This window comes from Camelus ferus, chromosome 35, assembly GCF_009834535.1.
Source record: "Camelus ferus isolate YT-003-E chromosome 35, BCGSAC_Cfer_1.0, whole genome shotgun sequence".
NCBI lineage: Eukaryota > Metazoa > Chordata > Mammalia > Artiodactyla > Camelidae > Camelus > Camelus ferus.
Genome location: NC_045730.1, coordinates 26,542,005 through 26,569,863, shown reverse-complemented (window position 1 = coordinate 26,569,863; position 27,859 = coordinate 26,542,005). Strand labels below are relative to the sequence as shown.

Here is a 27,859-nt window from a genome sequence, read left to right as displayed (position 1 = left end):
AAAAAATAGGACTTTTGTTTCTGTCCCAACCCCTAATTCCTTACAACTTTTTGTTATCACACATTGGCCAGAACTGCCATTACACTGCTCAATAAAAGTCATGAGCATTCTTTAATTTTCTTAATTTCATGGTATGTATCTGTTTTACCACTAACAAGAAATTTGACCATTTTTTAAACATATCCCCTACAAAGTTAAAGGAGTTACTTTCTATTTCCAACTTAGTAATATTTAAAATCATCCATGGGTATTACAGTCCATCAAATGATTTACCTACACGTAGTGAGACACTCATATGGCTTTCTTCTGGTATAGTGGTTAATTTTACATAAAGAATTTCTAATTCAATCTTTCAAACATCCTAATATGTCTCAACTAGGATCAGATTCCGCTTCACACGACAGAACCAAATCTCCTCCCAATCAAAACGAACAATGCCTTGAACAAGATCGCTCGTGTCTCTTTTGTGTAAGAAGGTGCCCAGATTTGGTCGTCTGGGGCTGACACAGCCACACCATTATCACCAGAGAGCCCAGACACTCTTATTTCTCTACTCAACTCTAGCAGATGGCTTCCATCCTCAAGAAGAATTCTAAGATGGTTTTACAATGGCTACTGAGTCTCCAAACGTCTGATGTGTTGCATGTTAAAAAGAGGAAAGATGAAAGGACACTGGGAGAGCTCTCCCTAGCTGTATGTTTTCCTTCTGAAGAACATTCCCATTATACCCTCTCAGCAACTTCTATTTCCATTTCATTGCTCAGAATTTATAGCGTGATCACACTCAGCTACAACAAAGATGGAGAAATGTAGCTTTTTAGCTGGGCACACAGACATCACGAAAATTGCAGCGATCCCGTTAGTCATGAAGAAACACTGGGTTCACTACTAGTGGCCTGCTACACATCATGACTTTAAAAAATAAAAACTCTACATTATCAGATACATTTTTGTGGTAAGTCCATTTAGGATTTTTAAATATATGTTCACAAATGACTTCATCATTTTTTTCCAAAATGTCTTATTTTCTGTGAAGTACTGTAAAATGTTAGAATTAGCTTTCCTGAAAATTATCTACTCCTACTGAAAATCGCTGGAACCTCCTTCTCTTCCGGGGCTGGGGCAGAGTTAGAGGAGCAAGGTAGATTTTCAAGCCAGAGACTGTTTTTAACTTTTCTATTTTGTTTACTGGCTACAGACCTATTCATTTCTGCTAAGTTTCATTTATCTGGTAACTTTTCCACTTCATTTAAGATCAGACCCAATGCAGCATTATCCATTCACACAGTATCTGACTTACACCTTCAACATTATGCTAACATCTCTGGCTTCTAGTGGGCAAGGCTGTAGGTGGGTCTGCATCACACAATACAGCAAGCTTTAAACTAACTGGCTCTGGGAAGAGGAAACACAGTATGTGTTCATTCTTTCTTTAATATGTGTATGTATCTTCCTTGGGATAGCAATACCTGGGCAACATACACAGTATTTTCCAGGTTTAACTGTAGCAAGTATCTGAAACTCTTTGCTTATGCAAGACTCTTCTTCCCTTCTGTGAATCAACGTTCTCCAGCCCCGGTGTCTTGACTTTGGGTCCTGCATTATGCGCTGAGCACACAAGGATCAGGCATTCAGAAAATCATTAAGTATATCCTTCAAGAAAGAAAGTTGCTATGGGTAAGAAACGGGATTCCCTGCTGAAGTGAAGAGCACGAAGCAGTGGGTGTTTCAGAAATACCTGCAGTTTTGAATCCTCGTATTCCTCCAAGGTAGCCCTGACCCACTTTCCAGGGTCCGAGCTCTTTCCAGACTACTGCTCATGCACATAAGGTAACTGGTGTGGTTGTGAAAAAACACCGACTCTCTACATAAGCAATCAGCAGGATGATTTCCCACCACCCTGAGTCTACAGCTACAGGTGCACATTGCAGGAGCACCACTCAATGTACTGAGAGGACACCAGGTACGTCAAAGCGAAAGAGAGGTGAACTAGGATTAAAAAGTGACGGTAATGAAAGCTACTCTGGGTAATCTACATAGAAGGAATTAATTGAGAATTGCAGCAAGATGCCACCAGAGAACAAAAGCTAAGCTTTCTTTTCTGTATGGAGGGGGTCCATTAAAAATGTAAATCCTGGAGCATCTCGGCCAGCTCTGGGCCACGTGGGTGAGGGTCCCGTCGTGACTGCACGCGCTGTAGACGCTCCTGAAGAAAACCACGGTGTTCTCACCAGTGATGACAGAACAGATTCTAGCACACAGCCACATAAAACAGGCACTACATTGATTACGTAACTAAAGAGGTAGTTGTCACGCCCACTTACAAAGGGCACAAAGTAACAGAAAAGTCTGGAAGTGCTGAGATGCATTTTTACTGCCATATTGTTATAGTAACAGGTTGTATTTCTTAATAAGAATGATGCTGTCCAGAGTAGAAATACCTGAGAAGAGGTACTGTTACCTGGCAAATTTCTCTATCAAATGTGGTGTTCACAAGCAAAATGCCAAACTACACGAAACATATTTTATAGTACAGAGAGGAACAGAACACCTGAGTATCCCTGTAGGTCTTACGATGTAGTCCTGTTACCCTGATTATTTATTTACACACTTTCAAAAATCTTTATGTTCTGTTACGAACATGCTTATCATTGATACTTGAATATTTTCTCCAATCTTTTCCTAAAAGTTTGGAACATCTGGAACATAATTTCCCTTACTTGTAAAGGAATGAATCAAAGTAATAGTGATATAACCTTCCTGCTGAGAATTTACCCCACTTGAAACATTCATATATCTTCGTGTGTGTAGACATATATAGTATGAATTACACTCTATTCTGCTACAAGTTTATCACTTCTAGATGAAGAATTTCCCTAACTTACAGCATGGTTTCTCCAAGGCATGAGATTCTGATACCTGAAATTCAATGGTTTTACATTTTCTCATTGAAATCCTAGTGGTTAACAGATCATGAATTTCAAAAGACTGTATTCCATATTCATTTCCATTATGGAATTTCCCTTGTAAATGCTGGCATATTAAAAAATTACTGACATTCACTTCATTTGTGTATTTCTTCACCTGCATAAGATTAAAGGTATGACTTCCTCCTGATAACTTTCACAGGGTTCACAGATTTCACAGGGTTCCTGTGACATGTAGTGACGTTTTTCGAGTGCAGAGGAAACAGCTTTCTCTGAATGTCCTTCCACGTGCTGTAAACACACGAGGCTTCTCTTCAGGATGGGTTTTCTGGTGTACAGAGATGGTTCCATTTATAGAGTTTCTCTTCTATATGAATTTTCTGGAATTTCCTGAGAAATGGTTTCTTACACTTAACTCACCAACGTATTTCTCATCTGCATGAATTCTCTGATGCGTGATGAGCTGTGACTTCCAACAAAAGGCTCTCCCACAGCCACTGCATCCACAGGGTCTCCACGCTGAATGAGTCCTCTGATGCACAACGGGCTGAGATTTCCTAATGAAGGCCTTTTCACACTCATTGCATTCGTAGGGCTTCTCTCTTGTGTGCATCCTCTGATGTACAATGAGCCGGTATTTTCCACTGAAGGATTTCTCACACTGACTGCACTTATACGGGTTTTCCCCTTCATGCGTTCACTCATGTACAATGAGTAGTGACTTCCAAATGAAGGCTTTCCCACGTCTGTGACATTCATATTGTTTCTCCCCTGAATGAGTTCTCATGTGTATAATGAGTTGGACTTGCTGCTAAAGGCTTTCCCACATTTGCTGCACCCATAAGGTTTTTCCCCAGCATGAGTTCTTTGATGAGAGATGAGCTGATATTTTCTATTAAACGTCTTCCCACATTCACATTCATAAGGGTTTTCTCCTGTGTGAATTCTCTGATGTACAATGAGTTGTGAACTGAAACTGAAGGATTTCCCACATTCACTGCATTCGTGCGGTTTCTCTCCTGTGTGAGTCCTCACGTGTATAATGAGGTAGGACTTGCTCCTGAAAGCTTTCCCACATTCACTGCATACGTAAGGTTTCACTCCTGTGTGACTTCTCTGATGTACGAGCTGTGAACTCAAACTGAAGGCTTTTCCACACTGATTACATCCATAGTGTTTTACCCCAGTGTGTGCCCCCTGGTGTACAATGAGCTGTGACTTGAAGGTAAAGGTTTTCCCACACTCACCACAACCATAGGGCTTCTCCCCCGAGTGGGTTCTCTGATGCACCGTAAGATTAGACTTTGTATTAAAGGCTTTCTGACATTCACTGCATTCATAGGGTTTCTCTCCTGTATGGGTTCTCTGATGTATCATGAGCTGTGACTTCAAACCAAAAGCCTTCCCACATTCATTACACCCATAGGGTTTCTGTCCTGAATGCGTTCTCCGGTGTGAAACGAGCTGGTCTTTCCTACCAAAGACTTTTCCACATTCACAGCACTCACAGGGATTCTCCCCGGTGTGAATTCTCTGATGTATGATGAGTTGTGAGCTGAAACGGAAAGTTTTCCCACATTCACTGCACTCATGAAGTGTCTCTCCTGTGTGAGTTCTCTGATGCACAACGAGGCAGGCCTTGCTGCTGAAGTCTTTCCCACATCCATTACATCTGCAGGGGTTTTCTTCTGCAGGAGTTCGCTGATCCACCACAAGGCATGACTTGCTGCTGAAGGCCTCCCTACAGGAACTGCATTCAAAGGGCTTTCCTGCCACGTGCATTTGTTGGCATATGAGCTGTGACTCTCTTTTGACATTTTTTCCAGATCCACTATTTTCACAGTATTTTTTTCCAGTAACAGCTTGCTCATGTTTAGAATGGAATAATGATTCCCTAAGATCATGAAACCCACTGGGATATTTCCCAGCATAATTACTACTAGAATCTATATATTTCAAACTCTTTCCATGTGTAACACATTTATGAAGTTCTTGTCTTGAAGAAACATAATTTGTACTATGAAGAGATAGTCTTCCAAACGCAGTACACTGGTAGCTTTCTGGTCTGCTTCCCAGCTTGCCGTGACTTCCCTGATGCCATTCCACACGATCATCAATTTCCTGGACTTCATCTAGAGAGGAAAATACTCATATGTCATAAATAGCAACATGATCCTAGTATATAGCACAGAGTGACCTTAAAAACGCCATGTCGTGAGGTTTTTCTTTTAGTTTCATGTATCAGTTCTGAATGTAAATAAAATCTAAAGTGTAAGCGTACCCAAACTCTTGTGCTCTGGGTAAAATAAAACGAAACATGAAAATAGGCATGAGGAACTGACAATAAATACAGTCTTCAAAGAAGGAAAGAACATACAATGGAGGAAAGATAGTCTCTTCAGTGACTGGTGATGGGAAAGCTGGGCAGGTGAACATGAATCGGCGGAGCCAGGACACTTCCGCACACCACACACACAAATACCCTCAAAGCGGCTTAAAGACTGCAACATAGGACAAGACACTGTAAGCCTCCTGAAGAAAACACAGGCAAAATATTTTCTGACATAAATCTTAACAATGTTCTCCTAGGGCAGTCTACCCAGGCAATAGAAATAAAAGCAAAAATAAACTGGGACCTAATTAAACTTACAAGCTTTTCCACTACAAAGAAAACCATAAACAAAATAAAAAGACAGCCTATGGCAAGGGAGAAAATATTTGCAAATGATGAGACTGACAAGGGCTTCATTTCCACAATATACAAACAGCTTATACAACTTAATAACAAAAAAAAAAAACAACCCAATTCCAAAATGGGCAGAAGACCAAAAGAAGCATTTCTCCATGAAGACCTACAAACGGCCAAAAGACACATGGAAAAATGCTCAATATTGCTAATTATCAGAGAATTGCAAATCAAAACTACAATGAGGTATCACCTCACGTAGGTCAGAATGGCCATCATTATAAAGTCCATGAACTACAAATGCTGGAACCCTCCTACACTGCTGCTGGGAATGCAGTGTGCTGCAGCCACTATGGAAAACAGCATGGAGACTCCTTAAGAAACTAAAAATAGACTTACCATATGATCCAGCAACCCTACTCCTGAGCATATATCTGGAGGGAACTTTAATTCGAAAAGATACATGCACCCAAATGTTCATAGCAGCACTATTTACCATAGCCAAGATATGAAAACAACTTAAATGTCCATCAACAGACGACTGGATAAAGAAGATATGGTTTATTTATATAATGGAATACTACTCAGCCATAAAAAAAGAATAAAATAATGCCAATTGCAACAACATAAATGGACCTGGAGACCATCACTCTAAATGAAGGAAGCCAAAAAGAGAAAGAAAAATAGCATATGATACCACTTACATTTAGAATCTAAAATGTGATACAAATGACCTTATTTACAAGACAGAATTAGACTCAAAGACACAGAAAACTTATGGTTACCAGAGGGAAAGGGAGGGTGAAGGGATATAATGGGAGTTTGAGATATACAGGTGCTAACTACTGTATATAAAATAGATAAACAACAAGGTCCTGCTGTGTATAGCACAGGGAACTGTATTCAGTATCTTCTAGCAACCTATAATGAAAAAGAATATGAAAACAAATGTGTATGTATGACTGAAACATTATGCTGTACATGAGAAATTGACACAATACTATAAACTGACTACACTTCAATTTTAAAAAAGTAAAAAAACAAAAATAAAAAGTAAAATTTTGCATAATGCCTTCCTCAGAAGGCACAAGGAAAAGTGAGCAAACTATAAAGAGGTGGGCGGGGATCCCTGAGCATCACTTTCACTGAACAAACAGCGGCTGAATACCTATTCCGTGCCAAACACGCTCAGCCCAGGAGAAGCAGCGGAAACGCTGCAGACTAGTCACACGCCTCCTGGGAGCAGTTACGCTGACGCCCAAGCAGATGGAAACAGACTCCCAAGAAGCATCGCTGTGATGACGGTGACTGACAATAAGCAGTGGCTACTCAAGGGTCCAGGAAAAAAAAAACAAAAAACCTCACAGAACGGATCAAAATTTGGAATGGCATCTGAATTCTCATTAGCATCTCAAGAGGAGAGAAAACAGAGCATTCAGGAGTTAAGTATAAACATTTTCAGAGCACAGGTCTCAAAATTTATACCAAATGCACCCTTTCACAGGCAGCTATTGTGAAAACAAACCAAGAAAAAAGATGACACAATGAAAACAGACAATAAAATCTGAAAGGAGATTCCAGGGTAATAATTGTACAGCCACGTCTTGAGAAAAATTAGGTTTCACTGGAGCAAGTCAAACGACACGGGAGTGCTGTCACCACGAGGGTGAAATGGACAGAATCACCAATTGAGCCGAATACACCAAAAGAGTATTCAGATATATGAAGAACAATCTGTTGTTAAATTAATTATAAAAACATTAATGAGAACAGAGGAAGGTGGGCAGGCAAATGAAACAACTCAAGGAAAAAATGATTTATGAACAAAAACTAACCATCGTGCACCTGCATGATTTACCCATGAACAGAAATTACAGTCGTAAAGACGTAAAAACTGAAGACTGATCTAACCACAAGTACGATTAGGACGATGAGGGTCTGGGACCAGGCAGCGTGTGTATCCTGGGGAGTCTGAGGAAGGAGCATGAGAGAGAATTAAATCTCTACCCTTCCTACTGAGTAACTAGAGGAGAGAGTGAAGGTGCAGTAGCAGAAGCTGGTTATTCAGAAAGCATGGAGGTAAATGCCAGAAGAAGGAGCTAAGAGAGATGAAAACGGTTTTTCTCTGGGGGAATGAAAAACACAGGGGGCAAGGTGGACAGAATGCTGTTTAAACATCGACGCAAAGGTACCAGTGGACAGGGAACCAGACACAGGCCTACGCCCTCAGGCACAGTGACAAATACTTGGAGGCTGACTACAGAGAGAATGCGGAGAGTCGGCCCAGATGTCCCAAAGGAACCTGCTGACCAAGGAATGGACAGAAAAGGGTATTCAGGGAGCACAGCAGCAGCCAGGTTTGAAGACAGCACATCACAGGATCTTAACACCGCACTCCAAGTTTCACTACATCCTAAACCTGAACGCTCATTCATTTTGCACACAAGCTCCAAACTGTATTTTCCCAAACACTGATTCCCAGCTGGGGCAGTACCCGCCTTGGATGCACTGAGCAATGGACATGAGCCTGTTCGACTATGACAATGGCTTCGGAGGGAGTATAACTGTCTATCACATGGTCTTAAAGTCAGAACTATTTCCAGAAGAAGAACACAGGCCAGTGAGTAATTAATCTGTGCCCTCGAGTCAGACCTGCTCGAATGTTTGCATGTCAGTGTTGTCCCTGAAGACTTGCAAAGTTCAATAACTGCAGAAAATGAGGTCACTGCTGGTGTCTCAAGGAGCAGCACAACAAACTAAGGAACAAGGAAGGAACAGCGGAGCCAGAGAGCAGGAGGCAGGAGTTCACAAGGTTACAGACGATTCGAACACGATTCAGGCCTGTGTTAATCACTATTACTGGCCGTGGCCCATCTTGAGTTTAGCCACAGGAGACAGCGGAAAAGGAAATTAAGCTCAGAGAGCAGAACCAAGGGCTCACTAGGCCACAGTCTGCCCAACCAGGGGCCCCACGCACAGCAAACCAGTGGCTTCTCTGTGGTGCCCACTGTTGCTGCTCTCCCAGAACAGCGTTCCTGTTGCACCCGCCCCACACCTCTCTCTGCCACTCCATCTGTCTGGTTGGCCGTACGTGGATCACTTACCTTTAGTTAGCGATCCCCAGACCACAGAGAACCACCACCAGGTCTGATTACCAACAGGGACCCTACACTTGCACTTACACAGGACAAGCATGAGGGCAGGAGTGGCAGAATGGTTTTGAAGATGGGTGGATGGAAGGAAGGGTGCGACTGGACGCGACGTGGCTAAGGAGGCAGATGGAGGAGGGCAGTGCCGCCTGCCCAGCAGCTCTCCTGCCCCTTCCTGGGCAGCCGAGCCTGGCCTTTGCTTCCCACCTCATCCGCGCACTTCAGGCGGGCACATGGGGACCCACCTCCACGCCGGCCCCCTTGGAGGTGACGTGTGCTTCTCCTGAGCCAGCAGGGGTGCTTCCACTCCCCTCACCAGCGTCTCCTTCAGACAAGTGTGTGTGATCACAGCCCGGCCTAACGAGCACGGGGAGTCTGCGGGGCCTCCTGGAGCAGATTTTACTGCCTGGGAAACAGGCTTATGTGGGAAGACACAGTCTTCCTTACTCCACTGGCCACAGGTACAGCTGCAGGTGTCGGCTGGAACTGTGACAGCCATCTGATGGCCATGAGGGAGGAAATCTGAGGAAAATACTGATGCCCTTAGATGACAAGGCAGAGAGAGACCTCTGGGGATTTAGTTACCCCACAGGTGCCCCACTTCAGGACGCTCTGCAATGTACGGTAATAAATCACTTTTGCTTAAATAGGCTGACTTGGATTAATAAAAAAAATTTGCACCTGCAACAATCCTAACGATACAAGATTAACTGCTGATTTACTCTCTCATGCTCATGACAGAACACACAGGTGCAGAGGGAAACGTCTGACAGTAACACCAAAGTGAACTAGGAGTGTAGGAGGAAAAGGGATGAACCTGGCTAACAAGTAGAACAATCAAGAAATGAAGTAATGCTGACCTCGTCTGGGGTGAGAATGGAGAAGACGGAGGCCTTAAAAGACTTCTTTTTAAAGGACCAAAACAGTACCATATTACGGCAAGACTAGTGAAGAGAAGTGTGTACAAAGGAGATTTAAGCTGACACCCCAGTGCCAGGAGAAAAGCCAGGAGCACAGAGGAACCAGCCATCAGAAAGGTGAGAGGACGTTCCCATATAGTGATGGGGCAGTGGGAGAGACATTCCAATTCCACTTTCTGAAAGTGAGATAAGGGGGTGGCACATGCAGAAAAGATGCCCTGGGCACTGACTGAATCCAGTACCAAAGGGCAGACGAAAGAGGGACAGGGCTGTCGGTCACCGACAGAGAAAAAAGAGCTTAAATCTTCAGAATGGAAGTCTTTTGAACTTCCAACATACGAGGAAACTGGAGAATATAAGAAAAGACCCCTCTGGACTCAGAGGGGAGAGCAAGAGGGGCCAGTAAACCATGAGGAGGCTGAGCCCTTTGTGATGCAGCGTGAGAGGGGCTCAGTGGGGTGACCTGAGTAACAGGGCAGGGAGTGGCTCAGGCAGGAGAGCATGGTGGCAAGGTGGTCAGCAAGGAGACACGGAAGGGGTGGTATCTCCTAATCAGTAGGTTCCAAGGAGAAGGAAACTGGAACTGTGGTTGTTGAATATAAACGTAAGACATTTTTTAAAAAAACAGGAATGAGAAGGGGTGTGAAAGTCATACCGAGGGCAGTAAACAGGGAACACTTGCTTCAATGCACAATGAAATGAGTCTATTACCACGGGAACGTAAGAAGGAAGCTGAGACGGCCAGAGAGGGGAGTAACGAAGACAGGATAGTTAAAACGAGACAGAAGTACAAACCCGAAGGGAGCGTCACGTCAGAACTCAGCCCAGGTCTGGGCACGGAGGAAAAGCACTCCGTGTCCTGCTCACTCACCTGCATGGCCCTGGCTTGGGATCTGCATCATCCACAGCTCTTCTTGCTCCAACTGGAAAACGGCACTGGGTCTGGTGTGCTGGTGCCCTGTGAGTGGAAAATCACACACAACCTGGCCAAGATTGCCCAGGATCCAGGAATTCTCAAGAATGGGGAGACTCGGTTCAGAGGCAGCACGGTGAAGCTGCCCTTGGGCACTCTGGCTCAGTAAACACCATTCAGCCAGCATAATGTGACGCCAAAGGGAGAATAAGAAAACCTGGTCTCTAAATACAAGCACAGAAACACCAAACATTTTACAGAAGTCCCCTGGCTCTCAGCAACCAAGAAGGGGACGCTGGAGATTCCATACCCTCTTTCCAGGGAGGCAGCACTCACCCAGGGACGCCAGGTTGTTACAGTTCTCCAACATCACACTCCTGTACAGGTGCTTCTGAGCTGGGTCCAGCAGCCGCCACTCCTCCCAGGTAAAGTCCACAAACACGTCCATGAATGACAGCGGTCCCTGGAACAGCATATTCCCGTCCAATGTCAAATTATTTTACTCAGTTCTCATAAACAAAAGGCTGCCAAGGGTGGCCATTCTTCACATGTTGTTTTGTGAGAAAAGCAAAAATTTATTGAAAGCATTCCATCTATATGCATTAAATCAGTTAACCTTTCGTTAAACAAATGCAAATACCATGTGCCAGGTATTCAATTAGGTGTAGGTGATATAAAAATGGATGCAAGGCAGTCATGCCTGCAAGAAGTGTTCAGCATGGCAGAGGAAAGCAAACTTAAATACACAAAAATGCAACAGGGAGTAAAGAAGCTCAGATAAAAGAACCTGCAGAGAACATGGGCAGAACAGAGGAACGGGCAGCGCTGCCGAGAAGTGTCAACTGAGTTGAGAAAGGGGCCGGTAGGAGCTGCCATGGAAGAGAAGACTTGTGAAAATTTGGAGGAATAAAAAAAGGCAACGGATGTAAGTAGCCACCACTTTGTGGGGCAAAAGATCTGAACGTGAAGATGCACGGATGGCAAATAAGCACATGACTCGATGCTCAACATCATATATCCTTAAGGAGCTGCAAATTAAAACGGCCAGACATCATACACACCTAGAATGGCTAAAATTTTCAAAAACTGACAACACCAAATTTGAAAATGAAATTTCAAATGTGATGAAAGACATGAATATAAACATCCAAGAAGCTCAGCAGACTCCCAAAACTGAGACATGATATAATCAAATTTTCTACAAAGGCAAAACCATGAAAGCATCAGAAGACAAATGACTTGTCACACAAAAGGGCTGCTCAGTAAGAGTATAAGCTGATTTCTCATCAGAAGATCAGAGACCAAAAGGCAATGAACCCATACACTCAAAGAGCTAAAACAAAATAACTGTGAGCCAAGACTCCTACACCTGACAAAACTGTCCTTCAAAAGTGAGGTAAAATTAAGACATCACCAGAGAAACAAAGTAAGTTTGCTACCACTAGACTTGCTCTGCAAGAAATGCTCAAGGGAGTCCCGCAGGTGAAACAAAAGGACCCTAGAGGGGGAGTACAGCGCAAGTGGCAGAGCGCATGCTCAGCACTCAAGACGTCCTGGCTTCAATCCCCAGTACCTCCTCCAAACAGAAATAAATGAATAAATCTAATTACCTCCCCCTCGTGAAAAACAAAGCAAGCAAAATGTGTGCTTGGATACCGTTCTATAAATCTGTCTCATCCTTTAAAAAAATAAAAGTGAAAAAGGACACTAGAGAATACCTTGAAGCTGCCTAAAGAAACATCTAATAAAGGTAACATCTGGGCAATAATTAATGGTAGTTGTTATTTTAACTTTGATTTGTAACTCTACATTTTCTTTTCTACATAATTAGAAAAGACTAATGCTTTTGAAATAACTATTGTTTTATGTTTCAGAGCACACAACGTATAAAGATGTAATTGTGTGACGTCAACAACCAAAAGGGGTGGGACAGAGCCCCAAAGGAGCATAGTGTCTGTATGTTTTTGGAGTTAAGCTGGTATAAATTCAAGTCAGAATGCTATAACTTTAGGAAGTTAAATATAATCCTATGGCAACCACAAAGAAAATAGTTATAAAACTTACATGAAAGCAAATGAAAAAGGAATTTAGATAGTCCACTACAATAATTCAACTAATCACAAAAGACAGTAATGCAGGAATTGAATGACCAAAATGCTATAAGGTATATAAAAAGCAAAGAGCAAATGACAGAAATAAACCTCTCCTTATGAGTAATTACTGTAAGTGTAAATCAGCTAAACTCCCCAGTGAAAAGACAGAGTTTGGAAGAATGGATTAAAAAACATGACCCAATATATGCTGTCTATGAGAAACTCATTTTAGACCCAAAGACACAAACAGACTGGAAATGAAAGGATGAACAGAGATATTCCATGCAAGCAGTAACCAAAAGAGAGCAGGGGTGGCCACACTAACATCAGACAAATCAAAAGAGATTATAAGAGACAAAGAAGGAAATTACAGGTTATTACAGTTTAATACAGCAAGAAGACTGACAATTATAAATAGTTATACCTAATAATAGATCGTAAAAATACATGAAGCAAAATCTGACAGAACTGAAAGAAGAAATAGTTTTACAATAATAATAGGAGACTTCAACATTCCACTCTCAAACATGGATGGAACAATCAGACAGAAAATAAGGAAACAGAACTTAAATAAACTCATTAGTTCTAACAGACATATACAGAAAACTCTAACCAACAACAGACACATTCTTCTCAAGTACACATGAGATATTTTCCAGGACAGATCGTAATGTTAGGCTACAAATTAAGTCTCAATAGATTTAAAAGATAAATATTATACAAAGTATCTTCCCTGGCCACAAAGGATCAAGTTAAGCATCACTAAAAAAGTGGGGGGAAAGGAAAATTCACAAACTTTAAAAAAAAATTAAACAACACAGTATTAACCAACAGATCAAAGAAATCAAAATGGAAATTAGTAAACACTTGGACATGAATGAAAACAAAACAGAACAAAACTGATAGGATGCTGCAAAAGCAGTGTTGAGGAAAAAGCTTACAGTTATAAATAATTATATTTAAAACAAGACACATCTCAAACCAACAATCTAACTCTACAAGTTAAGGAAATGGGAAAAAACCAAACTAAACACAAAAATAGCAACAGAAAGGAAATAATATAGATTAGATACAGATAAACAAAATAGAGACTAGAAAAATAGGAAAAAAAATCAATGAAACCATAGCTTAGTTCTTTAAAGAGATCAACAAAATTGATAAACCTTCAGATAAATGGACTAAGAAAAAAAAAGAAGATCTGAATTACTAAAATCAGAAACGACAGTGGGGAAATCAGTAATGATTAGTTCAGACTCAAAAATGATTATCTGAAAGGACTATGAAAAACTGTGTGCCAAGAAACTGGATAACCTAGTTGAAATGCGTAAATTCCATTTGCCTTTCAATCAACATTACATCACAAAGAAATAGAAAATTTGAAAGGAACTGTAACTAGGAGATTGAGTCTGTAGTAAAAAAAATTTCCCCAAAATAGAAAAGCCAAGGCTTCACTGGTGAATTTTATCAAACATTTAAAGAAGTACTAACATTGATCTTTCTCAAGTTTTTACAAAAAACTAAAGAGGAGGGAACACTTCCTAATCCATTCTGTAAGACCAGGATTACCCTGATAGCAAAGCCAGACAAGGATACTGCAAGGAAACGACTAAAGACTAGCACTCCTTATGAAATAGATGCAAAAATCCTCAATACAACAACAACACATCAAATTCAGCAGCTTATTAAGAAGATTACACACCATGACCAATGGGATTTATTCCTGGAATGCAAGGATGGCTCAACATTTGAAAATCCCTCGGTGTGATACACCACATTAACAGAATGAAGTTAAAAAAATGACTATCTCAACTGATGCAAAAAAAAGCATTTGACAGATCTGAGCAACTTTTCATGATAAAAACACTCAATAAAGTAGGGATAGAAGGAAAGCACGTCAAGATAATAAAAACTCAGTGAATAGCATTCTCAATGGTGAAAGACTGAAAACTCTTCCTCAAAGATCAGGAACAAGGCAAGGATGCCTGCTTTTACCATTTCTATTCAACATAGTGCTGGAGATTCTAGCCAGAGCAACTGAACAAGAAGAAATAAAAGGCATCCAGCTTAGGAAACAGGGAGTAAAATTCTCTCTGTTCATGGACAAAATGATCCTATTGTAGAAAACCTTAAAGATCTAAAAAAAAAAAAAAAAAAAAAAACACAAAACCAGTTACAACAAATGAATTCAGCAAACAGCAGGATTCAAAGTCAAAACACCAAAATCAGTTCCATTTCTATACACTAATAATGATCAATCCGAAAAGCAAATTATGAAAACGAGTCCATTTAAAACTGCATCACAAAGTAGTAACTTAACCATGTAGTTAAATGACTTGTAGAATGAAAACTAAAAATAGTACTAAGTGAAATTAAAGAGACAGAAATAAACATAAATGTTATTTTCCTTAATAACATGTCAATACTACCCAAAATGATCTACAAACTCAATGCAGTCCCTAATAAAATTCCAATGATGTTTTCTGCGATGCATAAAAACTAAAATACCTATGAAAGCTCAAGGAACCCTGAGGAGCCTAAAGAATCTTGAAAAAGGGATTTCCGGTCAAGATGACGGAGAGGTAGGACCACGAGCTTGCCTCTCCTCGCAACTACAACAAAACCACAACTGAATGCTAAACAACCATCGAAAAAAGACTGGAACCTAGCAAAAAAGATCTTTTGCAACTGGAAACATGAAGAGGGAACCACGGCAGGACAGTAGGAGGGGGGTGCTCACAATATAATCGGGCCCCATACCTCTCGGGTGGGCGACCCACAAGCTGAAGATCTGTTAAGTCGCAGAGGCCCTCCCACAGGAGTGAGAACTCTAAGCCCCACATCAGGCTGCCCAGCTCGGGTTCCAGCATTGCAAAGAGGAGGAGACCCCAGGACAACTGGTTTTGAAGGCCAGGGGTATATAGAGAACCAAAACTCAACCAAAAAAGCCAGCCTATTCAAAAGTGGTCAGAGGACCGGAATAGACATTTCTCCAAAGAAGATACACAAAAGGCCAATAAGCACATGAAGATGCTGAACATCACTAATCATAAGGGAAATGCAAATGAAAACTATAACGAGCTTTCCACCTCACACCAGTTAGGCTGAAAATCACAAGGGTTGGCGAGGATGTGGACTAAGTAGCACACCTGTGCGCTGTTGGTGGGGATACAACACGGTGCGGTTGCTGTGGAAAACAGCATGGTGGCTCCTCAAAAAATAAAAAATTAGAATTACCATGTGGTCCAGCAATTCCACTTCTGGGTATATCCCCAAAGGAAGTGGGGTCTTAAAGAGATATCTGTACATCCACGTTCACAGAAGCAGCATTATTATTCACGGTAGCTAAAACGCAGAGGCAATCTAAGAGTCCGTCGATGGATGAATGGGTAAGCAAACGGTGGTAGATACATAAGCGAATCAGTGTTCAGCCTTAAAAAGGAAGTCCTGCAATGTGCTATAACATGCATTAACCCTGTGGACATTATGTCAAATAATAAGCCAGCCACAAAAAGACAACTACTGTATGAGTCCACTTACATGAGCTATCTAGAGTAGTCAAAATCCTAGAGACAGAAAGTAGGATGGTGGTTACAGGGGCGGGGAGTGGGAACGTGAAAACTGGGAGTTATTGTTTAATGGGTACAGAGCTTCAGTTTTACAAGAGGAGGAGTGCTGTGGAGATGGGTGGTGGTTATGACTGCCAACTTCATGAATGTATTTAAACCCACTGAATTGTTACTTAAAATGGTGCAGGTGAGAAAAGAAAATACAAGTGCAGAACATGAATGCATAAAACTACAAACAGTGGTTTAAAAAAATCAAAGATCTAAAAAAGTGGAAAGGTACAGGGTGTTTGTGGATTGGAAAACTCAGTATTGCTAAGATGTAAATTCTCCCTAATTCGCTTCATAGATTCGATGAAATTCCAATCAAAGTCCTTACAAGCTTTTTTTTTTTTATAGCTATCCACAAGCTCTTCTATAATTAATATGGAAAAGCAAAAAACTGGAGTAGCCAAAACAATTCTGAAGAAGAACAAAGGTACCACACCCCCACTAGCGCACTCTAAGACTTCCTACACAATCCAGGTGGGGGTACTGGTGAAAGATTAGACACAACGATCAAAGGAACAAAAGAGAGAGCCTAGAAATAGACCCACATAAACACTGTCTCTTGAATCTCTTTTTTTCCCCCTACAAAGACACCAGCAATTCAATGGAGAAAGGATAATCTTTTCAACAAGTGGTGCTGGCACAGCACAGACTTGCACATCCATAGGCAAAAAAGTGAACCTCAACACATACCCCACACCTGACACAAAAATTAACTAAAAAAGGGTCACAGACTTAAATGCAAAGCTAAAACTATAAAAGTTCCAGAGGAAAGTTTTTTTTTTTAATTTGAGCACTTTGGTTTGGGTAATGAGATTTTAGATACGAAACCAAAAGCAAAACCCATTTTAGAAAATTCAAATCTTGGTAAGCCACAAAGTTGTTGAATAAAAGCAGATTATTATAAGACTTTTTAAAAAAATTTAAGAAAATAAACATTATCAAAGGTAAAATATTTTGCCCTGTGGAAGTTCGTATTATGGAAATGAAAAAACAAACCAGAGACGGAGAGAAAATATTGGCAAATCACATTTTTTATGAGGGACTGAAATCGAGGATAACAAAGAACTCTTGATCAGTAACAAGAAAACCACCTGGCTGAAAAATGGGGGAAAGCCCTGGGCAGATACTTCACCAAAGATCCACAGAGAATAAAACATGTGAAAAAATAATCAGTAACACTAGCTGTCCATTAGGGAAAAGCAACTGAAAACCACAATAAAACAGCACCTCACATCTAATAGATTAGGCAAAATTTTTAACAACCTGATGCTCCCCAGCACTGGTCAGGGCGAGGAACAACAGGGGTTCTCACTCTCTGCTGGCGGGAATGCACAACTGCACAGCCACGTTGGAGGATGGTTTTTCACAAACCTAACCATAGAATCGCCATGTAACCCAGCAATCCTGCTCCTGGGTACTTAACCAACTGCTCTGAGAACACATGTCTACGCAAGGACCCACATGTGACTGCTGGCAGCTTTCAAAATCACCCAGAACTAGAAGTATGTGGATAGCAAGACTCATTACCAAATAAGGACAGTGTGACATTGGCCTAAGGACAGAAGAGGAGGAGATGGAACAGAATAAAGAGTTCTGAAACCAAACCATAAGTATGGTTTATGGACACCTGACATACGACACGGTGGCACTGCAGAGTCACAGGCAGAGGTCAACCACTTCAGTGAGACTGGGGCAGTTAGACAACTTTATGAAAAAAGTAAATCTGGACGCTTAAATCACCAAAAAAAAAATTAATTCTAGATGTCTGTGAGCCTAAATGTGAATGGTAAATGTGAACAAAAAAATTTCTTCATAAGCACTGAGTAAGAAAAGAGTTCTTAGAAAAAGCACTAATAATAAAAGCAAAAAAATGTGTAAACCGAATTAAGTTAAAATGAGAAATAGCTATTCATCAAAAGACAGCACTGGAAGGGAGGGTAGAGCGTGTGCTTAGCGTGTGCTTAGCATGCATGAGGTCCTGCGTTCAATCTCCAGTCCATCCATTAAAAATAAAATAAATAAATATAAATAAGTAAGCCTAATTACCACCCCCCAAAAAAGATGAAAAAAAAAAACCAGCATTAATAGAATGAAAAGGCAAGACAGGAAAAAAAAAACCCAACTTGCAAGGAAATACTGAACAAGAGTTAGTGCTATGCATCGTGAAGTATTTAGAGGGAGGCATGCTGATGTCTGAAATATAAGAAATGCACCAAAAATCAGGTGGGTTAATAGATGCATAGATGGACGGAAAGATGGAACATGCGATAAAGTAAGTATATAGTAAGATGTTAAAGGTGAGTATACAGATGGTCACTGTAAAGTCCTTCAACTGTGGCATGTTTGAAAACTGTCCTAACAAAATACTGGATGTAAGGGAAGCACCTCACATAAAATTTGAATATGGATCTGATACCGAGCTTGCTTTAAACGTCAACGTGCATGAATCACTGAATCCTGCTGAAATGTGGAGTCTGATATGACAGGACTGAGGTGGGGCCTGAAATTCAGCATTACTAATAAGCTTCCAGAATATGAAGACCTCCTTTAAGTCAGTAAGACAGAAAACATCCACAAAAGGTAACAAATGTCCAAAAACCACCTCTTTAGCCAGCAGGAAATGCGAAGCAAAGCTGTACGGGGTCCCACCACGCCAGGATGGCTCAAATGGAAAAGAACAACAATTGAGAGTCAGAGGAGACCGGGGAGGGTGCGACTCAGCAGTAGAGCACATGCCTAGCACGCATGAGGTCCTGGGTTCCATCCTCAGAACCTCCACTAAAAAAATATAATGAGTAAATAAATAAACCTAATTACCCCCTCCCCCCCAAAAAAAATGCAGAGGAAAAAAAGCAGAAATATAAAAAAAAAGTCGGCGCAGACTGTGAGGCAAGTGCAGGATAAGCTGGGGAGTCTACGAAGATGAGAAATAAAAGCAGTACAGCAGGACTCACACGTGCATGCCACCCACACACACAGAAACGCACGCACAGCAAAAACAGTACACATTTTGTAAACAAAACAACATCCATTAAAAGAGTAATTCTGGGGAGCGGAGAAGCAGCTGAAAATTGAGTCTGGGGACACCAGGAAACAGATCTCACACGATCTGAAGTTAATTTAACTCTCCCTCCTAAGAATCCCCAGCCCCCTCCCCACCAAAAACAGACACAGGCAAGATGTGGAAAGAAAAAAGCAGCTCACCCAAGCATCGCTGGTTTTCAGCTGGTCTTGAGAAACACACAGCCACCTGAGGAGCTGCTCTGTCCCGGGACTCTGGCGCCTCTGCCAGGCTCCTCCAGGGACGGGCCTCTGGTCAGGGGTCCCAGGACCCAGGATGGATTCCTTGCCTTGGAGCTTTCTAATCCCACCGCACGGACTGTCTCGTTCCCGGAGAGGTGGGACCTGTGGACCCAAGAGCAAGCTCACTTTAGCAAACACATTTTGTCTGGGCCCCAGCCTTGGTCCCCTTTGTGGGTGAACATACGAGGCTTGGCTGCGGGTTCCGCAGACTGTGGTCAGTGCTGCTGAGGGGCAGGAGTGAGGGTGAAGGGAAACGGGGGACCCATCGCACAGACAAGTCCCCCCTCCCAGACTCTGCACAGGCCCCCAGAAGCCCCGAAAGTGCAGCAGCCCCCAAGCTTTCAGGAAGCAAATAGCCCTACTGTCGGCAGGAGACCGCAAGGAACAGCTTTTGAATGAGATAGTCAGTCTGCGTTCCAGCAGGTCGCTTCTCTCGATAGCTGACGTCCAAGAACAATTCACTTCACCTCTCTGAGTCTTTTCATTGCTAACATGATGAGAGCAGGAGGAGAGCAAGGCAGCAGGGTCGTTTTTGAATCTCCCAATAAAAACAGAAGAGGCCTCCAAGAAGAGGAAAAGAAAAAGCCCAGAGATGGCCACAGACAGACAAACGGACCCAGGTGGCAGATCTCCAGCACGCTGCAGGTCCCCCAAGTCACCACTAAGTAGGCACCCCCGACAGGAGGGGGCCTCCCGAGGGGAACCTGAGCCCGTCAGCCCAGAGCTGCAAGTGACTAAGAGAAGTGTCCCCAAGGGTGCTGAGGGCACTAAGGGTGCTGGGTCCCCGAGGAACACGAAGGTCGGAGGAACGATGGGTCTTCACTGTGAGGGAGAGCCGCCGGGAGGGGAGGGAAACTGCTCAGCACAGGAGCGAGAAAGGAGATCCGGGCAGAGAGGGAGACGAGAGAACGGCGATTCAGAGAACGTGGGAAAGGAGAGAAAGGGAGGAGACAGAAGTACGAGTTGGTCAGAGGGAAGGGTCCAGAGGAAGCTCTTTCCAGAAACCATTTTAACAACAAAATACACAAAGTAAAAATGGGAGAGATACAAGGAAGACGAGGCACACTGGACTCTAAGGGACATGGGGTCAGAGGCAGAAAAAGGCTTCCTGATGAGGCTTAGCGTAGAGTCAGGTCGGGGGCGTGTGTACATGTATGTCTGCTTCTATTTACAAAAGAATCCCTGAGAAGATGAACCAGGAACTGAAAAACGGTCACCTCCGGGGGAAGGAAGAACAGAGCAGGAGGGACAGAGGCTTGTGTGAAGGCACCATTTACATTTTCTACTTTTAATTATCACCTAAATATTTCACATGACCCAAAAGGAGGCAGGCAATCCCTGAAGTTGAAAATAAATGTCAACAGATACATTTGTTTTTCCGACTGGAAACAAAACTACAAGAGACAATACTTTTTTTAACTGACCTTAATGTGTGGTATTTAACTGTATTCTTTGGATAAAATGAGCTACAAAGACATACTGAACTTTACTTAGTCTCCCTGTTAGCAGTTAAAAAAACAAAACTGTTACCTTACAACCATTGCATGTATGCTACAGGACATGACAGTTACGTTACCGTTACTAAGGACCAAGGTATCCAGCACGTGAGGGAGAGATGCAAGGGGAAGCCTCGTGCATGGCTGGTGGGAATGTAACCTGGCGCCACCGCTTCGGACCCAGCTTGGCAGCTCCTCAAATTCTTAAACCCAGAATTACTGAATTACCCAGCAATCCCACTCCTAGGTATCCGCTCAGGAGAATTAAAAACCTACGTCCATAGAAACATTTACACAGAAATGTTTGTGACAGCATTATTCATCATAGCCAAAAACTGGAAACAGCCCAAACATCTCTGAATGGTGGAATGGATAAACAAAACATGGTCTCTACCAACAAAGGTACCCTATGTAGCCATAAAAAGGAATGAAGTACCGAAAAATGCTACTAGGTGATGAACGTTTGTAGTATAGCTGCCTCACAATGAGCTGTTTTTGACTGTAATGCAAGTGCCTGACTGTACAGAAAGCCTCTGACGTCAAGGACATCTGTCTTGGATGCACACAGCTGCTACACAACTTGAGGAAGAGCCCAGCCACCCCACCCTGAGGATCCATCGGAGACAGTCTGGGGGCCGAAAATCGCTTGCTTGAGTGACCCTACTCTCCCCTTCCTATGTCTTAATTCTCACCTTATATTTTAAATTCACCGATAAACAATGAACCTGCAACCCCCCAATCCGACCCCAATAAAGCAGAACCCCAGATCCCCTTCTCATTCATCCTCTCTCTCCTCCCTTTTCTCTCTCAAACCTATCAGTCATCACATTAATCATAACAAAATGCTCCAGTTATGAAACCGACAAAGGCTTGATCTCCAGAATATATAAGCAGCAAATATGACTTAATAAGAAAAAAAAAAAAAAAAACCCAATCCAAAAACGGGCAAAAGACCTAAACAAGCAATTCTCCAAGGAAGAAATACAAATGATCAATAGGCACATGAAAAAATGCTCAATATCACTAATTATCAGAGAAATGCAAATCAAAACTACAATGAGCTATCATCTCACACCAGTCAGAATGGCCGTCATTTAAAAGTCCACAAATGACAAATGCTGGAGAGGCTGTGGAGAAAAGGGAACCCTCCTATACTGCTGGTGGGAATGCAGTTTGGTGCAGCCACTATGGAAAACAGTGTGGAGATTCCTCAAAAGACTAGGAATAGACTTACCATATGACCCAGGAATCCCACTCCTGGGCTTATATCCAGAAGGAACCCTACTTCAAAATGACACCTGCACCCCAATGTTCATAGCAGCACTATTTACAACAGCCAAGACATGGAAACAGCCTAAATGTCCATCAACAGACGACTGGGTAAAGAAGATGTGGTACATTTATGCAATGGAATACTACTCAGCCACAAAAACCGACAACATAATGCCATTTGCAGCAACGTGGATGTTCCTGCAGAATGTTATTCTAAGTGAAGTAAGCCAGAAAGAGAAAGAAAAATACCATATGAGATCGCTCATATGTGGACTCTAAAAAAAACCCCAAAACATAAATACAAAACAGAAACAGACTCATAGACATAGAATACAAACTTGTGGTTGCCAAAGGGGCGGGGGTGGGAAGGGACAGACTGGGATTTCAAAGTGTAGAATACATAAACAAGATCATACTGTACAGCACAGGGAAATATATACAAGATCTTGTGGTAGCTCACAGGGAAAAAAATGTGACAATGAATATATGTATGTTCACGTATAACGGAAAAATTGTGCTCTACACTGGAGTTTAACACATTGTAAAATAACTATAACTCAATAAAAAAAAGTTAAGAAAATGCTCCATTTAGACACAAAGACTGACAGACTGACTTTTTTAAAAAAAGCAATGATGTGATTTTTCAAAAACACGTCTAAAATATTAAGATCCAAAAAGGTCAAAAGCTAAAGAAAAAGACATAACCAGCAATTACTCAGAGGGAGGCTCCTACAGTTGTATGAAGATAAAACAGACTCTAAGGCAAAAAAGAATCCCTGGGAGGCCGGGGAGGAGGGTGTATATACCCCAGTGGTAGAGCGAATGCTTAGCATGCATGAGGTCCTGTACCCCAGTAGCTCTGTTAAATAAATAAATGAACCTAATTACCTCCCCTCTCCCCTCCAAAAATCCTGGGAAACGTGTCAATAGGTCTTTCTCCTCGAGAGAATATGATCTAAGTTTTTAACATGATCCTCAAAGCCCTTTATGATCTGGTTTCTGCCTGTAGCTCTGGCCTCATTTCTTAATACACATTCCACCACCCTCATCACCTACAAACCTCTCTCCATTCTTTCACTTTTCAGCAACCGTAGAGCGTTCAACGTTCACCAACATACTAGAGCGCTTCGCTTCAAGCCCTGCAAATCTGCACGCTGCTTCCTTTTCCTAGGCTGACCTCCAGTCCCTTGTTCACCTCACTCACCCTTCAAATCTCAGCTTAAGACTCTCCCGTTAATCTCTGAAGCATTTCCTGGGGGTGTCCAACCTTCCAAAACCGACCCTGTGCTGTGTGTCCCCGCCCCCGTCCACAGTGTGCTCACAGAGGGACCCCTAAAGTGTCACTGTGCCCACCAGACCACTGCTCTCCGAAGGCAACAACTACTTTTCTTTGTACCCTTAGCACCTGCCCAGGATCCAGCCAACAAAAGACAATAAAAACTGTTAATTAAGCAAATAAACAACTGCACAACTCCCCAAATGAGGCCCCCAAATCTGAGACACAGAAAGAAAAAATTAAGAAAATACGTGTGGAAGAAATTGGAAGATGATTACCCCTTCTTTAACTCAAGGTTCAAGGTACAGAATTGGCAGAAACGAGACTGAAGGAAGGAGTAAATTAACAGGTGGGTGACTAGAAGCACATCCGGACGGCCTAATGTCATCTAAAGGTGGCCCAGCGGCTTGGAAGCGGGGTGAGGAGAGGAAACTCCAGGCAAGCTCCGACCCTACAAGAGACGCAATGAGCACATATCGGCGTCGAGGGAGTTTTTCAGACACGAGAGGAAAACCTTAAAACCCCTACTCACCCACACGGCAGCGGTCCGGACCCGGGTGGCCATCCCCACGGCCAGCTGGGCGCGCCCTGCGGGGGGTGGCGGGACCACACGGCTGCAGGAGGAGCGAGAACGTGAGGGCACAGGTCTCCCCGCGCCCGCGCGCCCCCGCGCCCCCGCAGGAGGGGCCCGGCACCTGCCCGCCCCACGCCTGAGCCTCCTTCCCTCAAGCAGCCGTGGGGTTCCCCGCCTCCGCCCACCAACACACACGCGATCGGGTCAGGGCGGAAGAGGGGGACCCAGACTAGTCGGCACCGTCCCGCCGCCTGGAAACTGGAGGGTCTCCCGCCAGCGGCTCCTCCAGTCCCTGCGTGCGCAGCGCCGGGAACCGCAACCAGACCCGCTCGGTCCTCGCTCCTGACGTGGCGGCGCCCGTTCCGGGTGCTTCGGGGACGGCCCGCGGGGGCTACGAGGCCAGCCCAGTCCAGCTGAGCTCACCGTGACGGGAAGAGGACGCCGTCCGCCGAACGAGGCTCTCCCCGCCAGTGCCGAGCTGATGGCTGCCGCCAGCGACGCGCAGGAAATGCGTCAGTGCGACGCGAGGGCGGGGCGAACTACCACTCCCAGAAGCCTCTGCGGGCGCTCCCCCGGCGCCGGGCGGCTCCAGCCGAGCGCTGCCGGAAGGGGGCGCTGCGGCGCGAAGCGCAGGCTCCCGGGCCCCAACCTGCGCGCGGGCACTAAACCAACCCCGAGAATCAGAAAACCGACGGAGGGAGCGCATCTCGGGAGGGGAATAAATTGAGTTAAAAGTGTGCTGAGGTCCCTGCTTTCCGAATGGTAGAAGCTCGAAATTACAATTTAATAACGCAAAGATTCATTGCGTTATGTAAATGACATTTTTACGAAAATTAAATTTATTTTCCAGAAAAACAGGAGTGGCGTTCTCTTCCTACTTTGCGGGGGAGGGTCGGGGAGGAGGGCGTGTGGAGGACTCTTTCCAGCGCCGGGCTTGATACAAAACAGCTAGACTCTCATATGTGAGTCTGCATTCAATATGTTGCATCTTTGCTTCTGTGGAAGTATATTTTTTAAAAATCTGGCCTTACATAGGTATGTAGATGGAACAGGACAGGGTATTTTAATATACTCAGATAACTGCGCATCTTTTCCTAGTGAAAGCTGAACAAGGGATAGGTCACTTGCAGTGCGCGATCTGAAACCACACGGGCGAACTTCTATTATATTAAAATCCATTGGTCTACCTTGTACTTTGAATGGACAGTTTTACCATGGATGATTTTGTAACGTCATGCATTGGTCATTATGAAAATGCTGGTTCACTGACTAATGCAGATCCTCCAAATGTTGCTACCTTTCATAATACAATATGAAAACTCGTATTCATTATTATCATGGATCTTAAGTTTTGGGAATCTATGTTCACAGTGGCAGATACAAGATTTCCAAAATTCTGTTTTCACTTACATTGGCAAAAAATGTTGTCTTTTGTTTTCCTTGAAGTGACAGCTCACTTGGTTGATTTTTGAGAAAAGTCCTTTCATGCAAACCTCAACTCCCAACTCAGATCATCACACAAGTACTTTTTCTGGAGACAGCTAAGGAATTTCACTGCAGCACATAATGTATGTTGCACAGATATTAAAAACACATGGCTCGAGAGATGAGATACAATAAAATTATTTTTCACTGCTCCATCGAGGACAACCAGAAGTGAAATTGGTCCTTCCCTTTTTTTTTTTTTTTAACTGTGAATGTGACGATGAAGAACACAATGCCTACTAACAAGTACACTTTGGTGCTACCGCCCTGATGCATCTGAGTGCCCACCGATGCACCCCTATTGCTTTTGCACCATCAGTGCAAATTCAACACAATGAGTGACGTCTGAAGTTTGGGAACACCAGTACTCATAAAATTCTTTCAACTTTTCCATATCTTTCAAATTTTTCATAATAAAATATGGGAGGAAAATATTGTAGAAAAGGCAAACTTTTCAACAATTTGTGTAGGAAAATGAGATAGCTATACAATAACAGAAAAAAAGGTTGCTGTCTCAGAATGCATTTAAAATAAATCCTAAATAGATTAAATACTAAATGTGGAAAGGAAGGCTCTAAAAGTTTTAGGCTGAAAGGTAGAATTAGCATCCTTTGCACACTGATTTGTTAACCAATCTCTGTTAGGTACTAAGGTCTCATGCTGTGTTAGTTTCCTCACTGCTGCAACAAACTACCACAGACTTGGTAGCTTAAAACAAATGTATCATCTTACAGTTCTGAAGGTCAAGGTGCGACTCAGGTCTTACTGGGCTAGATCAAGGTGTTGGCAGGGCTGCGTTTCCCCTCTGGGGGCTCTTGGGGGAAATTGTTTCCTCACCTTTTCCAGATTTTAGAGGCCACGTTCATTTCCTGGCTCCCAGCCCCGGTCTTCCAGCTTCAAAACCAGCAAGAGAGGACTGAGTCTCCTCACACCGCATCACTCTGGCCTCCTTTTCTGCCTCCCTTGTCCACTTTGAAGGGCTCATTAGGCACACCTGGACCATCCGAGCTACTCTTTCTATTTTCAGGTCTGCTGCTTAGCCAACTTAGTTCCCCTTTGCCAAGTAAGGTAATGTATTAATAGGTACCAGGATTAGGACGTGGACATCTTTCCAGAGCCATTATCTGCCTGCCATGTGTCTGTGAGTCTGTTTCCTGCCTCTTCGTTTTGTCCCATTGATATACGCCCATAACGGGGGTCTGCAGATCTTTTCTGTAAAAGGCCAGGGTATTAGTATTAGGAGGGCCATGATAAAGTGCCAGAGGGCAGCTTAAACCACAGAAATGGATGTTTCCACAGTTCTGGAGGCTGAAAGTCAGAGATAAAGGTGGCAACAGAGTTGGTTTCTTCTCAGGCCTCCCTCTTTGGCTGGCAGGTGGCCGTCTTCTCCCTGTGTCCTCATTTGGGCATCCCGGTGTGCAGGTCAGTGTCCTAATCTCCTCTTCTTATAAGGACACCAGTCAGATTGGATTAGGGCCCAACTTAATATCCTCATTTGTTATTTATTATTTTACTGACATATGGGTAATTTACAATGTCGTATTCATTTCAGGTGTTCAGCAAAGTGATTAAGTTACACATACACTATATATATATTCTTTTTCAGATTCTTTTCCATGATACATCTAATATCCTCATTTTACCTTAAAATGTTTAAACTTCAAAGACCCTAAACAGTGACATTCTGAGTTTGGGGATTAGGACTTCAACACAGGAATTTTAGGGGACACAAGTCAGCCCCTAACAATCATCAGTAAACATGTTAGGTTTTGTGATGTCTACAGCCAGGAGGAAGTAAAAACAGCGGCTGGCCAAAAAAAAAAAAAAAAAAGGTCTGTCATAACTACTGAGCTCTGCCACTGTATCACAAAGGCAGGAATAGATAAAACTACATAAAATGAGCATGAATGTTACAGTAAAACTTTAATCACAAAAGCAGACAGCTGGCCAGATTTGGCCTGTTGTCCATTGTTTGCCAACTCCTGGTCCACACGGTGCTAATACAGCTTCTCTTGTTATTGTATCATTAGATCACGCCTTGTAAGTAGTAGATCAGAGCCCTTGTCCATTGTTGTCCTTCACAAAGGCCTCAGTTAATTTTAATCCTTTGGTCTTGCATGCATATTCGGGGCTCTGACTGCCAAGGTCCAT

General features: G+C 43.0%; 1 protein-coding gene across 1 annotated transcript; it reads right to left on the bottom strand.

The window, feature by feature from the left end:
* Positions 1 to 940: 940 nt before the first annotated feature.
* On the bottom strand, positions 941 to 24,785 carry LOC116661598 (zinc finger protein 268-like). Its single transcript, XM_032474104.1, has 6 exons — positions 24,647 to 24,785; positions 24,182 to 24,263; positions 19,507 to 19,707; positions 10,932 to 11,058; positions 10,554 to 10,640; positions 941 to 5,059 (listed from the first exon to the last, which is right to left on the bottom strand). The coding sequence occupies exons 2-6, from the start codon at positions 24,212 to 24,214 to the stop codon at positions 3,711 to 3,713; spliced, it is 1,797 nt and encodes a 598-aa protein (XP_032329995.1). The 5' UTR covers positions 24,215 to 24,263; positions 24,647 to 24,785; the 3' UTR covers positions 941 to 3,710.
* Between the last annotated feature and the right edge of the window lie 3,074 nt (positions 24,786 to 27,859).

Bases quoted from the DNA above. Each gene is read 5' to 3' on its own strand.
- LOC116661598 (XM_032474104.1), bottom strand. From the start codon at position 24,214: ATGGCCACCCGGGTCCGGACCGCTGCCGTGTGG. The intron at 11,059-19,506 runs GTGAGCTGCTTT...ATGCTGTTCCAG, and splicing joins TGAAAACCAGCGATGCTTGG to GGACCGCTGTCATTCATGGA. The intron at 10,641-10,931 runs GTGAGTGCTGCC...TTCCACTCACAG, and splicing joins TAACAACCTGGCGTCCCTGG to GGCACCAGCACACCAGACCC.